Here is a 19,492-nt window from a genome sequence, read left to right as displayed (position 1 = left end):
TGGGGGTAATTAGGCCCTCAGCTGCAATGAGTCAGGAAGAGTCCCATTTTAACATTCTGTTAGAAACACTAACCACATTATGCCTTTCCATTGCTGTTAACATTAAATACTAAAAATCACTAATCATACAATGTCCTTCCTCTGCTATTGGGATTAAATATTAACTTTTGACCACTTCCACTTTTCTCTACTACCACTTACTATGGAACACATGATATGGACTATGATCGAGACAAACCAGTCTAGCTTTGTCTCATAACTCTCTTTCCTGGGTTCAGCTACATGGATCTTCTTTCAGGTCCTTGGATTCTCTAAGCTCTTTTCTACCTCAGGACCTTCATACATGCCTAGAACATTCTTTCTCCCACCACTCTTGTCATCATTTGTTAGGTCTCAGCTTAAATATTATCTCATTGCAAAGGACTTTTCTGAAGTATTATAGCTCTCCACTCTCAGCCCATTATTCTCATTTGTATATATTATTTTACTTTATAGCATTTACCACAAATTATAAATGTATGATTGCATATTATCAAGCTTATGGCCATATGGCCAGAGACTGTTTAATAATTTACCAAATTATTTCTGTTTTCTTCCTGGACATCCAATTGAACTACACATCCCAGCCTCCCTTGCAGTTAGGTACAGCCATATGACTGTTCTAGTCAATGGGATATAGGTAGAAAAAGAACACTTCCAGGCCTGCCTTGTAAAATCTTGCCACATCTGATCCCCCATTCTTTTTTTTCACTCACCAACTTAATAGAGAAGATTCCAAAGACCCAGAAGAGCAAAGAATCACAAGAGGAAAGTGATCAGAGCTAGTGCCTAAAGGAGTCCAGTATAGTAAAGACATCAGCAGCAGCCTCGTTGGACTATATTGCTTGAGCAAAAAACAAACTTTTATTAGGTTAAGTCATTGAATTTTCTCTGTATAGAATTTTCTTTTTCCAGCAAGTAAGTTGAAGAAAGGATGACAGAATTAGATTACCACTATTTTAAATCCTAATGAATTAATCAATCTAGACAATGATCATCAATGTTTATTATTTGTGATGGGAAGAGGAAGCTCTGAGAATATTCACAGAATATTAAATATATTTCATTGCATCTTGGGCTCTCTTTTCTTTCTTTCTTTTTTTTTTTTCATTTTTTATTTTAGATTCCAGGGTATATGTGCATGTTTGTTAGAAAGGCATATTGCATGATGGTGGGGTTTGGAGTACAATTGAACCCATCACCCAGGAAGTGAGCATAGAACCCAATAGGTATTTTTCAACCCTTGCCCCACACCCCTTTCACTCTTGTATTTCCAAGTGTCTACTGTTCTCCTTTTTATGTCCATGTGTACCCCATGTTTAGCTCCCACTTACAAGTGAGAACATGTTATTTGATTTTTCTGTTTCTGCATTACTTTAGCTGTATCCATGTTGCTGCAAAGGACGTGGTTTCACTGTTTTTATGGCTGCATAGTATTCCTTGGTATATAAGTATTAATACCACATTTTCTTTATCCAATCCACTGTTGATAAGCACCTGGGTTGGGTCCATGTCTTTGCTATTATGAATAGTGCTGTGATGAACATACAGGTGCATGTGTCTTTTTGGCAGAATAATTTATGTACCTTTGGGTACAAACTCAGTAATGGGATTGCTTGGCTGAATAGTAGTTCACCCCTTAGTTCTCTGAGAAATCTCCAAACTGCTCTTCCCAGAGGCTGAACGAATTTGCATTCCCAGCAACAATGTATAAGCATTCCCTTTCCTCGCAGCCCCACCAACGTCTGTTGTTTTTTGACATTTTAACAAAACCCATTCTGACAGGTGTGAAATGGTATCTCATTGCAGAGTTGATTTGCATTTCTCTGATGATTAGTGATGAGCATTTTTTCATGTTTGTCAGCTGCTTGTATATCTTTTTTAAAGAAGTGTCTGTCCATGTCCTTTGCCCATTTTTAAATGGGATTATTTGTTTTTTGCTTGTTGATTTAAGTTCCTTATAGATTTTGAATATTAGACCTTTGTCAGATACATAGCTTGCAAATATTTTCTGCCATTCTCTAGGTCAAGCATCCTGAAACTACAGCCCGCGGGCTGCATGTGGCCCCCTGAGGCCATTTATCCAGCCCCCCGCCGCACTTCAGGAAGGGGCACCTTTTTCATTGGTGGTCAGTGAGAGGAGCACAGTATGTGGTGGCCCTCCAATGGTCTGAGGGACAGTGAACTGGCCCCCTGTGTAAAAAGTTTGGGGATGCCTGCTCTAGGTCATCTATTTACTCAGTTGACCATTTCTCTTGCTATGCAGAAGCTCTTCAGTTTAATTAGATTCCACTTGTCAATTTTATCTTTTATTGCAATTGCTTTTGCGGACTTAGCCATAAATTCTTTGCCAATGCTGATGTTGAGAAGGATATTTCCTCGGTTTTCTTCTATGAGTTTTGCAGTTTCTGATCTTACATTTAAGTTTTTAATCCATCTTGAGTTAATCTTTTATATGGTAAGAGATAGGGATCCAGATTCATTCTTCTGCATATGGACAGCCAGTTATCCCAACACCATTTATTGAATAGAGAGTCCTTTCCCTGTTTCTTACTAGCTGTGGATGTGTGGCTTTATTTCTGGGTTCTCTATTCTGTTCCTTCCATTGGTGATGTGTCTGTTTTTGTACCAGTATCATGCTTTTTTTTTTTTTTGGTTACTGTAGCCTTGCAGTACAGTATGAAGTCAGGTAATGTGATGTCTCTGGCTTTGTTCTTTTTGCTTAAGATGCTTTAGCTATGTGGACTCTTCTGGTTCCATATGAATTTTAGAACAATTTTTTTCTATTTCTTTTTCTATTTCTGTGAAAAATGAAGTTAGTAGTTTGATAGGAATAGTGGGCTCTCTTTTCTATTTATATTCACCTCCAGATGATCACATTCAGTCCCAGGCTTTTAATACATCTATCCATTGACAACTTCCAAATTTTTTATTCCAGTGAAGTTCTGGATTTCTATATTCAACTGCTTCCTCAAAGTCTCTATTTGGCTGTCTAAAAATTCGTCAAGTTTAACATGAGGACTTTATTTCTCTCCAAAAACCTCCTCCTATAGTCTTCCACATGTAAGCAGATGAATCTAAGCCACCATCATATCTCATCCAGTGATAAGCAGGGTGAGTGAAATTTTTAAAATTTAAATTAGATAATGCCACTTCCTTGTTCAAAACCTTTGTACACATTCCCATTATACTGAATAAAATTCAAAAATATTTTTCATGACCTCCTGCTTCTTGGCTGCTCTGACTTCATTTTCTACCACACTTCCCATTGCACCCTCTTCTCAAATCTTCTTATTGTTCCTTGAAAGAATCAAGCTCATTCCTGCCACAGGGCCTTTGTATTTGCTATTCCCCTGCCTGGAACTCTGCTCTACTACCTACTTATGGCTTTGTCCTGCACTTCATTCAGACATCTTTGAAAAGGTTTGTCCAAACTATCAAAAATAGCATCTTATCTCCTCCCACTGTCCCTGCCATGACTCTTACCCTATTTTATTTTTCTTCATTGAAATTATCACTATTTGTTATGACACATTTGTTTCTTTGTTTGGTTACATAACATCTCATTTGCCAGAATGGAAGCTTCATGAATGCAGGAATTTTGTTTGTCTTGTCTATTGCTGTTTTTTCAGTGCATAGAAGAGTCACTATCAATGAGTGGGAACTCAATAATGTATTTGTTAAATAAATTAATTAATTAACTGATTCTAAACAAGTGAACATAAAACCTTCCAAATTCAACTCAATCACTGTTATGAGCCACATTTAGGAAACCCTGATGTGCAAGCATTCTGTCATTTAATGATTGGGTAACCTTGGGAGAGAGGCCTAATCTCCCTGTGCTCACTTTCTTCATCTGTAAAATGGAAAAATAATATCATCTGTTTCATTGAGTGGGAGGCTTAAATAAATGAATACATGAAGTTCTTAAACCAGAACAATGCCTAGTATAATATATAGTAGGTACTCAATAAATGTTTGCCAATATTATAATTATTACAGAATTCCAGATTTACAGTATTTAAATTAAGAAAGTAGAGGAAAGGGCCAATTTTTTTACATTAAAGGAATTTTTAAAATCATAACCTATAAATTGGGATTTACAAAGCAGGACTGCTTTAATTGCATGACAGGTAAGAAGTAGCAGAGAAACTTAGAACAAAAGTATTAAAAACCACTTTCAATTACAAATCAATATGAAATAAAAAGAATTCTGAAAATATGATATAGCCATTCAGATTGGTTTAACAACCAAAAAAAATCAGTTTATATACAACTTTTCAGGAATATACCTACAGGGTAAATTAAAGCACATCTGAATTCTTCAACACCTAACATCACTATAATCAGCAAAGACAGATGGAGCCCTTTCCTCCTGCCCTTGCCCCCTCTATTCCACATAACCACTATATCCCTCTCTTACTAACAACTTCTGTCTTGAAGCAGCAACCTCACTCATGCTATAGCCCAGGCTTATCGTACTAGGGCAAGACCAATATACTTGTCTTGAAAACGAGGTTCCACAGATGAAGGTGCTTGATTAGTTACACTATATCTTAAGAAATCACTTCTGCACTACAAGTAATGCCAAAAATTGAAGTCAAACACTGAGTAATATTGATAAAACTTGCTTTTAAGTAAGTTGTTTCTGCATTTATCTCAGCTTCATTTCCTACATGTCACTGAGGGGAATTTTCCCTCTTTTTATCATCCACAATTACTGTTCTGGCATTTTGTTGTTGTATATGTTTTTCTGTTCGTTTCTTGCTTGCTTTGCTTGCATCCTGATGGATTAAAACCATCAGGGTGAGATTCTGCTACAATCTTCTTTGGCCAAGCTGACTTGCCAAGTATGCAGCAGTCTTCCTGTTCCCACATAGCAACCTCCCATCTTTTCTTAGTATTTTGAAGCGTGCCAAAGAAAGAAAATGATACTGAGTATCTCAACACACCTTAAGATTTGGCCCTCCGGTCCCTCAAACAAACTGACAAAAATTTGCCTTTTATAAAGATGGCTCTTAAGATATAAAGGAGAATTAAAAATTAGTAAAGTTAAATATGGTATTGTAATTATCATGCTAAATAGGCCTACTGCATATTCCTACTGTAGTTCTTTTTAGATTGAAAGTGAAAAAACATAGATGTGGAATAAAGTACTGCTTGAGACATTTTGTCTTTTATGGACTCACTAGTAATAACGTATCGTCCCTATCCACCTACTGGAGAAAATGCTCCAGTAAAACAATTGTTAAACTCTTAAAAAAATGTTTTAACCAACTCTACTGAAACCTGAGTGTTCCTTCTTAGAAAGATTGAATAAAGATTATGCTTTCCAACTGAGAAATTACATTTCACTTTATGACAGTAATTGTCTGCAGGCTATTTGTTTTAAATATATAAACCACATCAGATTTAATCTGGAAAGCCCCTCAATTTAAGAGTTCAAAAAGCATGAAAGCTAAAAGCTTAAATCAAGGCCATCCATGGATGGGGAATTTCTTGTTGTTAAAAGATCTTTTGCGCTATTTTAAGAATCTCCTTGGTGAAAGATCTTGAATGCAGTAAGAAAATCTATATACCTCAGACACATGGCTAAACCAAGGTCAGGTTAAGGTTACAAGAGGCATTTCTCCAATTCATCAGTCTGAGAATATAAATATACTTAAATAATAAAAGAAGCAACATTGACTATAAGTAACCTAGATACTCAGATTGCTATCACAGTGCAAAAATTGAAGATATCTCCAGTGCACTTCATATTTTCATTCAGTTAAAGTTAGTTGAATATATATATATATACACATACATATTCAACCAGAATGTAATATAAATATTTTTCTTCCTTATACAGTATATTTTCTACATCAGTCTAAATCTGTTTCTCCTCCTCCTCTCTGTCATGAAGAGGTATAATATTGGAGTCATTTTTTACTTCTTCTTTTCTTTATTCTATCACTATATAACATAAGTTACCAGGTCTTATTGATTCTAGGTTTACAATAACCTCTCGTAAGCCCCTTTCTCTCTAATCTCCTGATAGTATCCTAATTCAGAGCCTCATATCAACCTATCATCTGCACGGCTGTAACAACTAGCCTAATAACCAGTCCCTGCATTTAGCCTCTCCCTACCCCAAAATATATCTTAAATATTTCTGCCAGATTAATTTTCCTAATGTACAACTCTGATTTTTTATCCCCTTGCTCAAATGCCTTACAAACTACAAAATAGAGTCTAGACTTTCCAGCCTAGCATTTAAAAGTAGGATCTAGCCACAATCTATGTTTAAAATCTGATTTTCCTCTGCTTTTTCTCAGCTATTTTGTCCTTTGTTTTAATTCATATTTTTCTCCTCCCTAATTTTGTGCTTTCCTGCCTGGGAAATGGCCTCTCCTTCCTTCTCTGCTGATGCAGATTCTACACTTCCTTCAAGGTCCAAGGCCTAGCTCAGTGTCACATCCTCCGCAAAGCCTTCTCTTAATGTCTCATCTGGAAGTAACTACTTCCACCTCCAAAGGGCTCTGAAGGACATTTTGAAAATGCCTTTTTCTCAACTTTCTTCTATTTCTTATTTTCCCTACCAACTTCTTGAGAAGAATATCCTACTCTAATTTGCTTTTGTATCTTTTGTATTTTCCAATTGAATAACACAGTAATATTTGCGTGTTGGTCAACTAAATAAATAATAGTTGAAGAAATAAATATGTACATATCCAACAAATAAGATGCAATATCACATCAGTTTTATGTAAAAGAAAACATGCTCTAAAACATAGAAAAATACCGTATTTGATACTGTAGCTAGACATCCGCAAAAAAAGAAAAAAAAATACATTGAAAAGGAATACATATTTATATCTAGGTAACAAAATAAAAGAATCTTTTCTAAGAAAGGTATCAGAGTACTTACTTTAATCAATATATTCTATTACAAAGCTTGCACATAGTTTTTAATGGCCAAACATACCCAGTTTTTTCATTTTCACATTCTTTATTACTAATACTAGGAAATGCTCATGATTTGGCTCTAGATAGTTGAAATAACATTTGAAACACCATCAATTCTAAATATAATCAAAGTGAACCCAGAATCTGGTAATTTATTTCCTGAAAAATAGAGTTAATGTCGATGTTTTATTATGAACCTTTGAAATCACTATCAAATTCGTTTTTTTTTTTCATGTGTGCCTAGTGAAGTGCTTGGTACATAAACACTCACCAAATATTGAATGAATCAATCAACAAGAGTGCTGATGGTAGTTTAGCTACTACCCTTTTGAGTGGTAATCATGCACCAAGAAATTGAACTGATAAAGAGATGCATAGAAAATAGGTGCTCAGTAAATATTTGTTGAGTTTAATTCATATAATTTTAGAGCTCGCCATAGTGATTCACGCCTCTAATCCCAGCACTTTGGGAGGCTGAGGCAAGAGAATCGCTTGAGGCCCAGAGTTCAAGACCAACCTGAGAAATATAGTGAGACCTCCATTTCTAATTTTAAAGATAGATAGATAGATAAATAGATAGATAGATAGACATGTACATAAATATATAGATATATATAAAATGTAAATTTTAAAAATGTATATTTGAATATATAAATTTATATATTTGAATATATAAATATATATTCATAAATATATGTGGTATATATGGATATATATTTATAAATATATTGGCTATGCCTCTACAAATATTTTAATATATAAATATATGAGTATATAAATATATATTAAAATATAGATAGCTATATATACATGTATACATATCTATATATGTATATAGCATTTACATATTTAGATCTATATATCTATCTAATATATATATACATAGATAACATATACATATGCATATATACATATAGATAAACATATATATCTGTGGATATATAGATACATACATATCTATAGTTATATAATTTTAGTGCTGGAGAGGACCTTAGAGATGATATACCTTCTGGTTATTGCTCTCTATGAGTACACAGAGCTTTTTGCATATGCTTATTATGCTTATGGAAGCACACATACTAGCAAGTACTTAGTTTTCTTCATGTTAACTCCTTGAAGGCAAAGATGTGATGACACACCTTCCCCACCTAGCCGGATGCTTGCTTGGCAGATTGTAGGCACTTAAATGCTTGCTAAATGAGTGAATGAGAGTTAGTCTAGACCTCTGTTATCCAATATAGTAGCCATTAGCCATATGTGGCTATTTAATTTAATTATAATTAAATAAAATGCAAAATTCAGTTCTTTAGTCACACCTACTGCATTTCAAGTGTTCAGTCACCACATGTGGCTAGTGACTACCATATTGGACAGAGCAGAGAATATTTCCATCATTGCAGAAAGTCCTGTTGGACAGCGTTGATCAAGACTATTTCCCTCACTCTGCAGAACAGAGTAAGTTCAGGGAAGTTTTTACTTGCTCAAAATTAAACCATCAGAAGCAGAACTGAGATTAAAACTGGGAACTCCTAGCTCAATATCCATTGTTGTTGAGTCATACCTCTGATTCATTTCAAAATTCTAATGGTATGTAGCCTTAACTTAAAGCTCCATATGAGCTTATGGACATTATGGGAAACATCGTCTTTGTCTTATCATTGTCATAGAAGCAATTTTATTTTTGTATCTTACTTGATCACTTTGCATGTTGTATAAAAATATATATAACAGGTAAAAAAATGTACTTGGAAGTTCTTTACCTCTGGTATAAAAGGAAAAAAATAACGCTAATTTTAAAAATGCTTTCCAGGTATCTAGCTAAATAAAATACTACAGTATTCTGGTTTTGTACCAATTTACTTAGAAAATGCATAGTGTAGGCTCTGGTTGAATGTGCTTTTTGCTTCTTTTTTTTTTTTTAAAGCATTCCTCTTTGGTTTATTAATTTTTGAAAATTGTTTAGATCCAAATTATTTTTTTCAGAAAGCAAAGGGGATTTTTTTATTTGAAAACAAAGGTCATATTTAATTACAACATCACCAGATATGTGAGTGCATACCAAAGAACTGTTAGAAAATTGGTGTTAAAAAAGCAAAAAGTACAATGACAGAAAACATGATATAGTGCACCTTTAAGAGGATGATACAGGCTAATTGGATAAAAACACACACCTCCCAACCATTTCTACATACACATATGTACAGGTTATATAAGCAAAGTAAATCAACAAATTATTAAGATTTTCCAGATTTGGAATTTCAGGTGGGATTGGTTTCAATTCTTAAAACATTTTCTCAACTGTTTTGGAAAGCATCAGTATTTTCTAAAATGCTCTCTCAGAGAAAGAGCCTCATTTGGTACAACTTCCATAAATGTGTGTGTTTATGAAATTAGTATTTAGTATTTCCCAAAAAGAGAAATCCAATTCTGCCTGATAGGACAGGAATAATTATATGAAGTCAGAAGTGATCATCCTCGTATCTATCCTAACATTAGAATGTGTAGCAGGCAAGGAAGAGGCTGCCACATTGAGTTTGAGATCCCCCGCATGTTCTCAGTCTAGGGTTCCCAGGAATATTACAATTGCTCAAAGAACACATTTTGATCCACTCTATGTTTTGACTGAAAAGAAGTTATTGAATAAATATTGTAGTTTCTGATAGAAAAGTATATAGTCTGGTGTTTGCTTTTAAGAACTACAAAGGCAATTTGCCATCTTTTCATAGAAATTTGAAAATTAGATAAAAAAGAACTAGTTATGAAAGAGATCAGGTTTTAGAATTAAAGGAGGTACCTTAGAAAGTATCTGGTTCTTTCCTTGAAAGCCTTTATTCTCCTGCCAGACAGACTAGTAATCAAGATGATAAAATGTCAGTACTTAGGTATCAGTAACATCCCTATTCAACCATAGGACCAAAGAGAGAGTTTTTGTTTGTTTGTTTGTTTTAACCATCATATTTCCTTTGATGTAAAACAAAAACCTTTTGCTTGGCTGGGAATGTAATTATTCAAGCTCCTATGTCATTCTCTTATAATCAATCCTCAATAACTCTAGTCAAATTTGGTTTCAGGCAATGGAAAATTAAAACAAGTATTTGATTCAATTTTGTTAGAATATATGCTTTTTCAAACAACCCAATATAGCATGTTTCCCAAAAATAAATTATCTATAGAAGAAAAAAAGTCATGGACTCCTGCTGTTGATTTAAATTATTGTAATTATAATGTTACCCAAACGTATATTACACACAAAATTCAATATCTTATAAATTTTATATCATTATAAAACAATATAAATTTACAAATTAAATCCAACATAATGTCCTAAAAATATGTTTTAAATTAACAATTTTTGAATGTTCACTTACTCAGCAAACATTTATTTGAGGATCTAGTCTGTTCCAGGCACACAATATGTAATTCTAGCTGTTATAGCAAACACATCCCAAATTTCAGTGGCTTAAAAGATTAAACATTGAAGTGAATAAGCCAGTTACAGAAGGACAAATATTGTGTGATTTCATTCACAGAGTAGTCAAATTCATAGAGACGCAAGGTAGAATAGTGGTTTCCAGGGTCTGGGGTTGGGGAATGGGGAGTTATTGTGAAATGGGTATAGAATCTCAATTTTGCAAGATGAAAAGAGTTCTAAAGGAGGATGGAGGTGATGGTTGCACAACAATGTGACTATACTTAATGCCACAGAACTGTACACTTAAAAATGGTTAACATGATCAATTTATGTCATACGTATTTTCCACAATCTTTTAAAATAGTAATTTTAAAAACCACACACAGCAAATTAAATGCTAATTTTTCACTTACCTCACAGACTGATATCCTGGTTATAAATTGCCAATAGGGACCCAGACAGGTAGAGGCTTTCCCATCTTCCACATCTGGCATCCAGCATCATCCTTGATGTCAATATCCAGCCATCAGATGGGAGAAGAGTGAAAGGATCACATGCAAGAGGGTTTTATGGGCCAGGCCTGGAAGTTGCACACATTCCACTGGCTGGAACTGAGTCTTGCAGCAGCACCTGTTTGCAAGGAAGACTGGAAAATATAGTCAAACTGTGTACTCAAGAAAACGGCTTTGGTGATGACCTAGTAATCTATGCCGTAGTCCATCCATTTGGTCACCAAAAAAAGCCATTTCACTCTTCTTCCCAAATAAATAATATACTCATTCTGTGACCAAATGAGATAACCTAAAATCGACCCAGTCATTGCATCAAGTTCAAAGTGCAGGATTCCCAGGTAATACACAGGATTCTCCATCAGATCTTAATATAATTCCACATTGTCCTGTGACCCAGTTATTCCCAACTAAGAATGATTTTGTCCCCCAGGAGATATTAGGCAATATCTGAAGATATTTTTGATTAACACAACTGGGAGTGAGGGGCAATTAATGGGTAGGGGCCAGGGAAGCTGCTAAACGTTGTACAATACAAAGGACAGCCCCACTACAAATAATTGTCCAGTCTAACATTTTAATTAGAGCTATGGCCTATGAACTAATAAAATATCTTCCCTCACTCACACCCAATATATAATAATGGAACAAATATAGTAAATACTTTCAGGTGGGAAAGGGGAAAAAGTGGGACCCAGGCCCATCACAAAAATGAAATTCTGCAGGGAGGCATTGTGATGGCTCCGAGCTGGCAGTGGGAGCTGTTTCTCAGCTAGACCCTGTTTCCCTTCTTTGTGAGGAATCCGCTTATCTGTTGTCGTCTGTGGTCCCTGGCTCTGACCGCTGGAAATTTTTCCTCTAAGCCCACATTTGAAATGAGTGTACAGGAATGTGATTTTCTTGAGGAGAGTACAACTTTTAATGCAGTCTCAGTCTCATGATTTCTTTAGCAATATAGTACTTCAAAAACTGAAAAGTCTTTGATCTTTTTGCTTCTTGTCAGTTCCATATGCCAGCAACACTAAGGTTTCCTAGAGATAATTCTCAATCTTGATTATTTCTTTCCTTCTTCATTCCATGCCTCTCTTCCTCTCAATTTAAGGAGGCTACTTTGAGACCATCAGACTTAAATGTGAAGACCACCTCCTAAATAAAATCTTTGCTTCATGGCTGAGTCTTAACAGGGCCTTGTTGCTCAAGAGCTTTTTCAATCTTATTTCCTATTCATTGAAGTATAGAGCAGTTAGGTTTTCCAATTTCCTATTCATTGAAGTATAGAGCAGTTAGGTTTTCCAATCTTTTGAGGCTCCAAATTTCTGGACTCTCTCTATATTCCTTTTCATTTATGCTTGCAAACCTGCTAATTATTGCATGAGTTCATCTCATGTTTCTAATATCTTACTGAATGCAGCCAATAAATATAACCTACTAACATTCCATTTTCCATTCTCTTCTAGAACTATGGGTTTTGTAGGTACCTTACCTTTTTTCCAAATTACTGCAGGCATAAGGTTGATGGGAAAGCTTCCCCTCTGTCTTCTGAAGGTTTGCCGAAATGACTGACAATAGACAGAGGAGAAAATCAATTCACAGGAGAAAATGCTTACAAATTTATTAATGCACATGGACAGAGTAGTAGTGCAAATATGAGACTCAAAGAAAGACTAGAGGGTTGAGACTTAAATATCCTCTTCATAGGGAGAGGTAAAGGGGGAGTGTACACAGTTTTAAGTGGTAGTAAATGCTTTTCAAGAGAATTGAATAAGCCTGTAGGAACTGTCACACCTCTGGCAGCAAGCAGTCAGCACACATCTATTCACTCTATTGTTTTACCTGAGAGTTAACTAAGGATAGGTCTATAAATTCAGATCATTTCAAAAAATAGGTATTGAATACTCACTAGGTACTGGGATATTAAGAAAAGATACAAAGATGATCAGCAAATCACCTCTGTCTTTAAGAAACTTGCATTATAAGTACCGGAGTAGATGCTTAGACCTGCTGTCTCAACATTCCTTCCACCATCCTATTCATTCCACCACCTTTCAGTTGGAAAGCTGAAAATTACATTTCTCAGACTCCCTTGACACTCAAGTTTTAGGTGCAAATAAAGCCTGTCAAATATATGCCCTTATGAAAACACAGGCATAAGTGAAAGGGAGGCTCTCTTCTTGCTGCTGTGTCACTTGCAAGCAAGGTGTGATGACATGTCTGTAGTATTCAAACTCCTCATAGTCTTGATAGGTGTGAGAACCAGTGGCGCTGGTGGCAGCAGCAGCGTATTCTAGTGTCAGCGTCCCATCCCAGCTACAGTGTATGTTAGAATAAGCTAGCCTTATGCTGTAGTGACAAGCAGCCCCCAAAATCTCAGTGGCTTAATATAAAAAAGGTTCTTTCTCACAGGCAAAAATGTTTCCTGCAGTTGTGGGCAGTTGCTTTCCATGTGCTGACTCAGAGATGTGGGCTACTTCAATCTTGTGGCTGCTACATCTTAACCCAAGGTCTCCTCCATGACTATTGTGGCAGGGAAGAGAAAGTCTAGAGAACTGCTCAAAGGCTTTTCACTGTCTCATCCTGGAAGTGACGCTTCTCACATTTTATTGGTTACAACTCATCACAAGGCCCCACCCAACTGCAAGGGAACTGGGAACTGTAAATTCCCATATGCTCAGAAGTAAAGGAGGACCAGATACTAGTGGACACTAGTAATGTTTACCACAAGGCATGTGACTTTGAATTCAGCAGGCTGCTTACCTCAACTCCTCCAGCCCTTCTACGGATTTCAGAAGCAATGAATTGCCTGGATGGAATCCCTTTGTTTTTTTTGAAATATCCGAAGTGGTTTTGGCTTCCTACAGTGAACCCTGACTGTATCATTTGTATGCTGGTGGCTTTCCGTCCTCTTCCATCCATTCTATAACTTTCAATGCCCTACTTTGTGCCCCAAGAGTCTGTCCTCTATGAACCGCATGTTCTGGGGCCCTCTACCCTCTGACCTTGATTGGTTTTGGATCATGGGAGGCACCACCAAGAGATCAGAAAGTAGGAAGTGAGAGAAATCAGGATATTTGTCCCCTCTTCATTTCAAATTCTCACTAGACTGTGGGTCCCTTACCCTGTCAACTTTGCGAAGAGTCCTTTCATTAAACTTTCCTCATTTAAACATGTTGAATATGATATCTGTTTCCTGCCTTGACCGTGACTCCTATTAGGTGTTTCATCATCTAACCATGAGTCTAAAAAAGAGTAACAGACTGTCTTCCATCTTATAAAGCAGAAGAGCTTTATAAAGTGCAAATCTGAATATATCATTCCTCTGCTTTAAAACTTCAGTAGCTCTTTGTTAACCCCTGTCACTATACCCGACTCTAAGTTGCAACTAGACAGAACTAATTTCAGTTCCCTCTGCAATATGGTCTCTCTTCCTCTGAGCCTCTGCACAGGCACTACCTCCTTCCTGGAAACTGCTCCCCACCCATGCTCATCATTCAGACCTCAGCTCAAAGGCCTGAATTCAAGCTTCACTTGCCCCAGAAAGCATTCCATAAACCTATTACTTATCCCTGTTAGATATTTGTATATTCTCCCACAGCAGCTGCCATTCACCACCATATTCAGACAGCACTCAGTGCTACATTGCATTGCAACTGCCTGCTTACTTCTCTGTGTCCTCCAGTGGACTGTGAGAGCTAAGATAGGCACTGCATCTCAGATCTATAGGGCCTATCAAGGTACTTGGCACATAATAGATAATCAATATTGGATAGTTCCTGAATGTTATTGAAAAAGCTTGAACTGCCCTCCTCTGGTCATCATTCTCTCTTTTTATTCACTGACAAAAAAAAATCAGAAAAATATTAATAAAAATGTAATTTACATTTACCCACCTCTCATTACTACCTTCCGCTCACTTCCTAGAACGTTTTCATCTTACTTTGTTACTATCTTCTATGACGACTCCTCTTGCCAGGATTACCAATGACCTCCCAGACATTCAATGCAGTATCTTCTTTTCAGGCCAAATCCTCTGAGACTGCTCTGCAGCACTCTCTTGAAATGGTCCTTTGTCCTGCATGGATCACGGATTGCTCCCTTCTCTCTCTGTCTCTCTGTCTCTCTCTCTCTCTCTCCACACACACACACACACACACACACACACACACACTTTAGCTGATCTGTTTGCATATCTGTTTTTTCTACATTCCTGTATAAGCCCCTATGTCTTACTCATTTGCATGTCTAGTACCCAGGAGAGTGCCTGGTACACAACAGAACCTTGTGACTACGAATGTTACATGACTAAAATTCTCTGGGTTTCCAGGCCATCTCTTTCTTTATCTCCTCTTTCTCTGACTGCTTGTTCTTAGCCACCTTCATGATCTCCTCTTTGCCTACCCTTTAAATATTCTTCAGAGTAACTCATCCTTATCCACCTTTTGGGCTTCAGCCATCAGCAATTACCTCAATTCCCAGATGTAGATTTTTAATTCCCAATGCGTTTTTATGAGCTAAGGCTGCCTCTCTCCCCCTATATGTACTGAAAGCAACTCCCATAAAGACCCATTATCTCTTCCATTCCCAACCTGCTCTCCTCCTGCTTTCAATGTTCAGTCAATGAAATTAACACTCATCCAGTGCCCTAAAAGACAAACCTCAAAGTCCTCTAATGCATCTCACTGTCTTTGCCCCCTGTCCTGCAGGGTAAGGAGCTTTATCCATTACCAAATCCCCACCCCTGAACCTACCTCTGAGTCTTTATGCCTCTGAGTCTTTATCTATTTATTTATCTATTCTGTTTCTTTCTCCAGGAACACCTTATCCCACTTTGTCCTAAATCATTTTCATCCTTTGAAATTCAGAAAACGGATTAACTTCAATTGTTTCTCTGAGTTCTACATAGGTTTTGTTTTTTTTAATAACCTATCTAAACATGTCTTCCTCACTAGATTGTAAAACTTTTGAGGGCAGTTATTGCTTTTTGGTTATTAGGTCTAGCCAATGATTGACATTTTAAATTTTTTATATGAAAGCATGAGTAAACAGGTAAACAGAAAGAAAATATTTTCAATTAAACTCGTTCAGCGATTACTGAGACAGAATCTGAGTGAAAAGAACAATAACTCAGTTTAAAAATATGAACATCATGTAACCAAATTTATAACATTAATTGTCACAATATATGCATGATTACAGAAGGCAGGTAATTGTCATTCACGTACCTAGGGAGACTTTTTTTAACCTACCCTTAAGATTTTGTTTTGTTTTAAGACAGGGTCTCGCTCTGTTGCCCAGGATGGAGTGCAGTGGCGCGATCTCGGATCGCTGCAACCTCCGCCTCCCGGGCTCCGGCTAATCTCCCTCCTCAGCCTCCCGAGGAGCTGGGATCCCAGGCGTGCGCCACCACCCCAGGCTCCCTGCAGAATTTGATTTTAAGCATTTCAGTTCTCAGTATAGACACATATTCAAAGGGAAGGTATTATTGTAACTGCTTCTTTGCTCTTTTATCTTTTGTCCTGGATGACAGGAATTAGACAAGCTGTACACGAGAGAACGCGCCCGCAGCAGGGCAGCGCCTGGGCACCTTAGGCCCTCAGCACATCCTTTTCCTTTTTCCTACCTTATCTTCCTTTCATACTTGAAAGGCTCGTGAACTCGGAGTAGCCAAAGGAATTTGGTTTGAGGATTTCAATTGGACCAAAACAACGCTGAGGAGATTTTAACCGCCTCTATTAACCCATGGCTTTCAAACCCAAAGGAAAGAAATCACCGGAGCGGGTGGGGAGAAAGGAGGCGGTGCAAAAACTGAAAAGAAAGGCGGAGAGGAAGCGGTAGAAGGAAGCTTTCTCGGCCGGGTTTGTCTTTTCCCAGCCCCAGAAAGGCGTGACGCGCTGACTGGCGTCGCGGGTCGGAGTCCGCCGCGGAGCCCGCGCCCGCCCACAGGTCTCCGCCCTCCCGCCCGCTTCCGCCCCGCCGTGCGCTGCAGGCCGCGGCCGCCGGGGGCGCCCCGGACCCCCGAGGCGCTTAGGCGGCCGTTCCTCGAGCCTCGTCTCTCCAGGCTCTCAGACGGGCGGCAGCGGCGGCGGAGGCGGCGGCGAGCCGCGCACCGAAAGGGCGCCCACCTCCCCAGGCGAGCTGCAGCACGACCGCTTCCCGCGGGCGGCCGGGGTCCGCGCCGCAGCTGCCGCCGCGCTCCGGCCCAGGCTGCCGCGAGAGGGAGCGGCGGCGGCGGCGGCGGCGGCTCCGGCCGCGGCCGGCCTGCGGCGCCCCCCGGCCGCGCCCCCGCGCGCAGCTCGCGGCCCTGGCCATGGGGCTGGGCGGATCCGGGGCTCGGCCGAGCTGAGGCGGCGGCGCTTGGCCGTGCGCCCTGCTGGCAGGCGCCTGGCTCTCACGATGATGAAGAAGAAGAAGTTTAAGTTTAAGGTGGACTTCGAGCTCGAGGAGCTCTCCTCGGTGCCCTTCGTCAACGGGGTCCTCTTCTGCAAGATGCGGCTGCTGGACGGCGGCAGCTTCACCGCCGAGTCCTCCAGGTAACTCGTCCCCCGCGCCGCCTAGCCCCTGGCTGCTTGGCCAGGGCTTGCTGGATGGGCAGCATCTCTCCTTGACCCATTTGCTCGCCTTTCCCTAGAGACCGCTCTGAAATCAGTCGAATTTTATTGATCTGCCAAGTGCTTTGCAAATGGGTTCATCTCAACTGGCCTTGGCTCCTGCGCTCCTGACTCCAGATGGTGCTGGTATCTGCTCTTCCCTCCCAAATCCTCTAGGAATGGGAGCAATGGCCAAAGGGAGAGGATGCCTCTGGTTTCTCTTAAGATATTTCCGTATTTGTGAAATGCAAAGTAGAACTTGAGCTGTTAAAACAAAAACAAAAATAACCCAAACTGCTGGAGTTCCAAGAGCCCAGCTCTCTGAACAGAAACCTGTGCTTAGCACAATTCCTTCTCCCTGGTAGGTGACAGCGGGGCTTGGCCACCCAGTCGAAGGCTGGGGGTAGTAGGCCTGGCCAGGCTTGACTTGAGTCAGGTGCTCCTGGCAGATGAGACAACGGTCTGTGCCTCATCAGAGATCGGCGACTCCAGCTACGCGCTAATGCTGGTTGAATTAGTCTTGAAGTGGCCACTAGTGGGTCTCGGTGTGGAGGACTTAGAGCCAGACAGGGAGCCCAGGTCCTGTCTTCATTTTGAAATGAGCCTCTGGACACTCCCAGAGAGAGGCATTAGCAGGTTACAGAATGAAACCACGTGTGGCAGTGTTTCTTGAGTAATTTCAGAGCTACTCACAGGTTGCCAGATGTACCCTAAGGTGCGTTCTTTGAAATATATATATATAACAGTTTTTTAAAATGAACTTTTGAGTTCCTGAGATCAAGAGCGGTTAAAAGTTAATGTTTATTTTGCCCATATATACTGGTCTTATACTTTGTTTTTGCCCTAAAAATTTTCTACTTTAAAAAAAAAAATCAGTCGTCCCTTTAGCAAGGAAATCGTGTCACTGGGTTGTGGAATTGGGGCTAGAAACTTGTCTGCTGGGGCAATATTGAAGCCTATGGAAGCCAGAAAATGTCTAGTTGGGGGCCGGGCGCGGTGGCTCAAGCCTGTAATCCCAGCACTTTGGGAGGCCGAGGCGGGTGGATCACGAGATCAAGAGATCGAGACCATCCTGGTCAACATGGTGAAACCCCGTCTCTACTAAAAATACAAAAAAGTAGCTGGGCATGGTGGCACATGCCTGTAATCCGAGCTACTCAGGAGGCTGAGGCAGGAGAATTGCCTGAACCCAGGAGGCGGAGGTTGCGGTGAGCCGAGATCGCGCCATTGCACTCCAGCCTGGGTAACGAGAGCGAAACTCCATCTCAAAAAATAAAAATAAAAAAAGAAAATGTCTAGTTGGCTAAACCAAAGGATATATGAAATGAATAGTTCACTGAAAATGGTTTTTAAAATCAAACTGTGGTGACACATCTGTGAATGAATATTCAGCTAATTAGTATTTTAAACACCTATAAGAGAAGAATGTAACCTATTTTGGTGCAAAAAAATATTGGACCGTCTCTTACTTGTTGAAAAGCCTAAGCCAATTCGTGAAGGTCCTGTTGGTGCAAATGACAGTCTTACCCTGAGGCCCAGACTGTTTTGCTGCAGGGTCCCACCCCTGAAGCCAGGCAGTTAGACGGGTGCTCCTGGGCCAGTGGTGACACCTGGTGGTCAGGGCACTTATCTACAGCTTCCTTCCTACCTCAGTTATGATTTGGCTTACTTCCCTTCCCACAAGTCAGTTATTCTGTCATTGTAGGCAGTCATTTATTCAGCAAATATGTGTTGGCTTCTAAATATATTATTTAATTATCACAGCAAGTCTATAAGGTAGGGGTCCCATTTTGTAGATAAACTGAGGCTCAGAAAGCATAACTAACTTTCCTGTGGTCCCCTCAGCTGGTAAGTACAATGCCAAGATTTTGATCAGGTCTGAAAAGTGCTCTGTATAGCCAAACCGAAAAGCCATATAGTATGAGGAAAATGACTGTGCCTTTGACGTTAGGTAAAGATAGTTGGTATAAAGCTAAGAGCAAGGGTTTGGAATGCAGTTG

At 39.1% G+C, this 19,492-nt stretch overlaps 1 protein-coding gene and 1 long non-coding RNA gene across 5 annotated transcripts in view; one reads left to right on the top strand and one right to left on the bottom strand.

The window, feature by feature from the left end:
* Nucleotides 1–16,818, bottom strand: part of LOC120360532 (uncharacterized) — a 41,830-nt gene extending 25,012 nt beyond the window's left edge. For 2 of the 3 annotated variants that reach the window (XR_012512553.1, XR_005577006.2), the window contains exons 1-3: nt 16,526–16,818; nt 12,392–12,467; nt 10,813–11,029 (exon numbers count right to left, since the gene is read on the bottom strand). This is a non-coding gene — a long non-coding RNA (uncharacterized LOC120360532). Of the gene's footprint in view, nt 1–10,812; nt 11,046–12,391; nt 12,468–16,525 lie in introns of all 3 variants that reach the window. The other variant, XR_012512554.1, reaches the window with a different exon arrangement.
* An 86-nt stretch (nt 16,819–16,904) lies between these two features.
* Nucleotides 16,905–19,492, top strand: part of EEIG2 (EEIG family member 2) — a 69,766-nt gene continuing 67,178 nt past the window's right edge. The window contains exon 1 of one of the 2 annotated variants that reach the window (XM_039460760.2): nt 16,905–17,435. In XM_039460760.2, coding sequence (XP_039316694.1) covers nt 17,299–17,435 — 137 coding nt within the window. In that variant the 5' untranslated portion in view covers nt 16,905–17,298. The remainder of the gene's footprint in view (nt 17,436–19,492) is intronic. The other variant, XM_003933383.4, reaches the window with a different exon arrangement.

Source organism: Saimiri boliviensis, chromosome 11 (genome assembly GCF_048565385.1).
Source record: "Saimiri boliviensis isolate mSaiBol1 chromosome 11, mSaiBol1.pri, whole genome shotgun sequence".
In the NCBI taxonomy this organism is placed as follows: Eukaryota; Metazoa; Chordata; class Mammalia; order Primates; family Cebidae; genus Saimiri; species Saimiri boliviensis.
The sequence above is the reverse complement of the archived record's forward strand: the minus strand, read 5'-3'. Positions and strand labels throughout refer to the sequence as shown.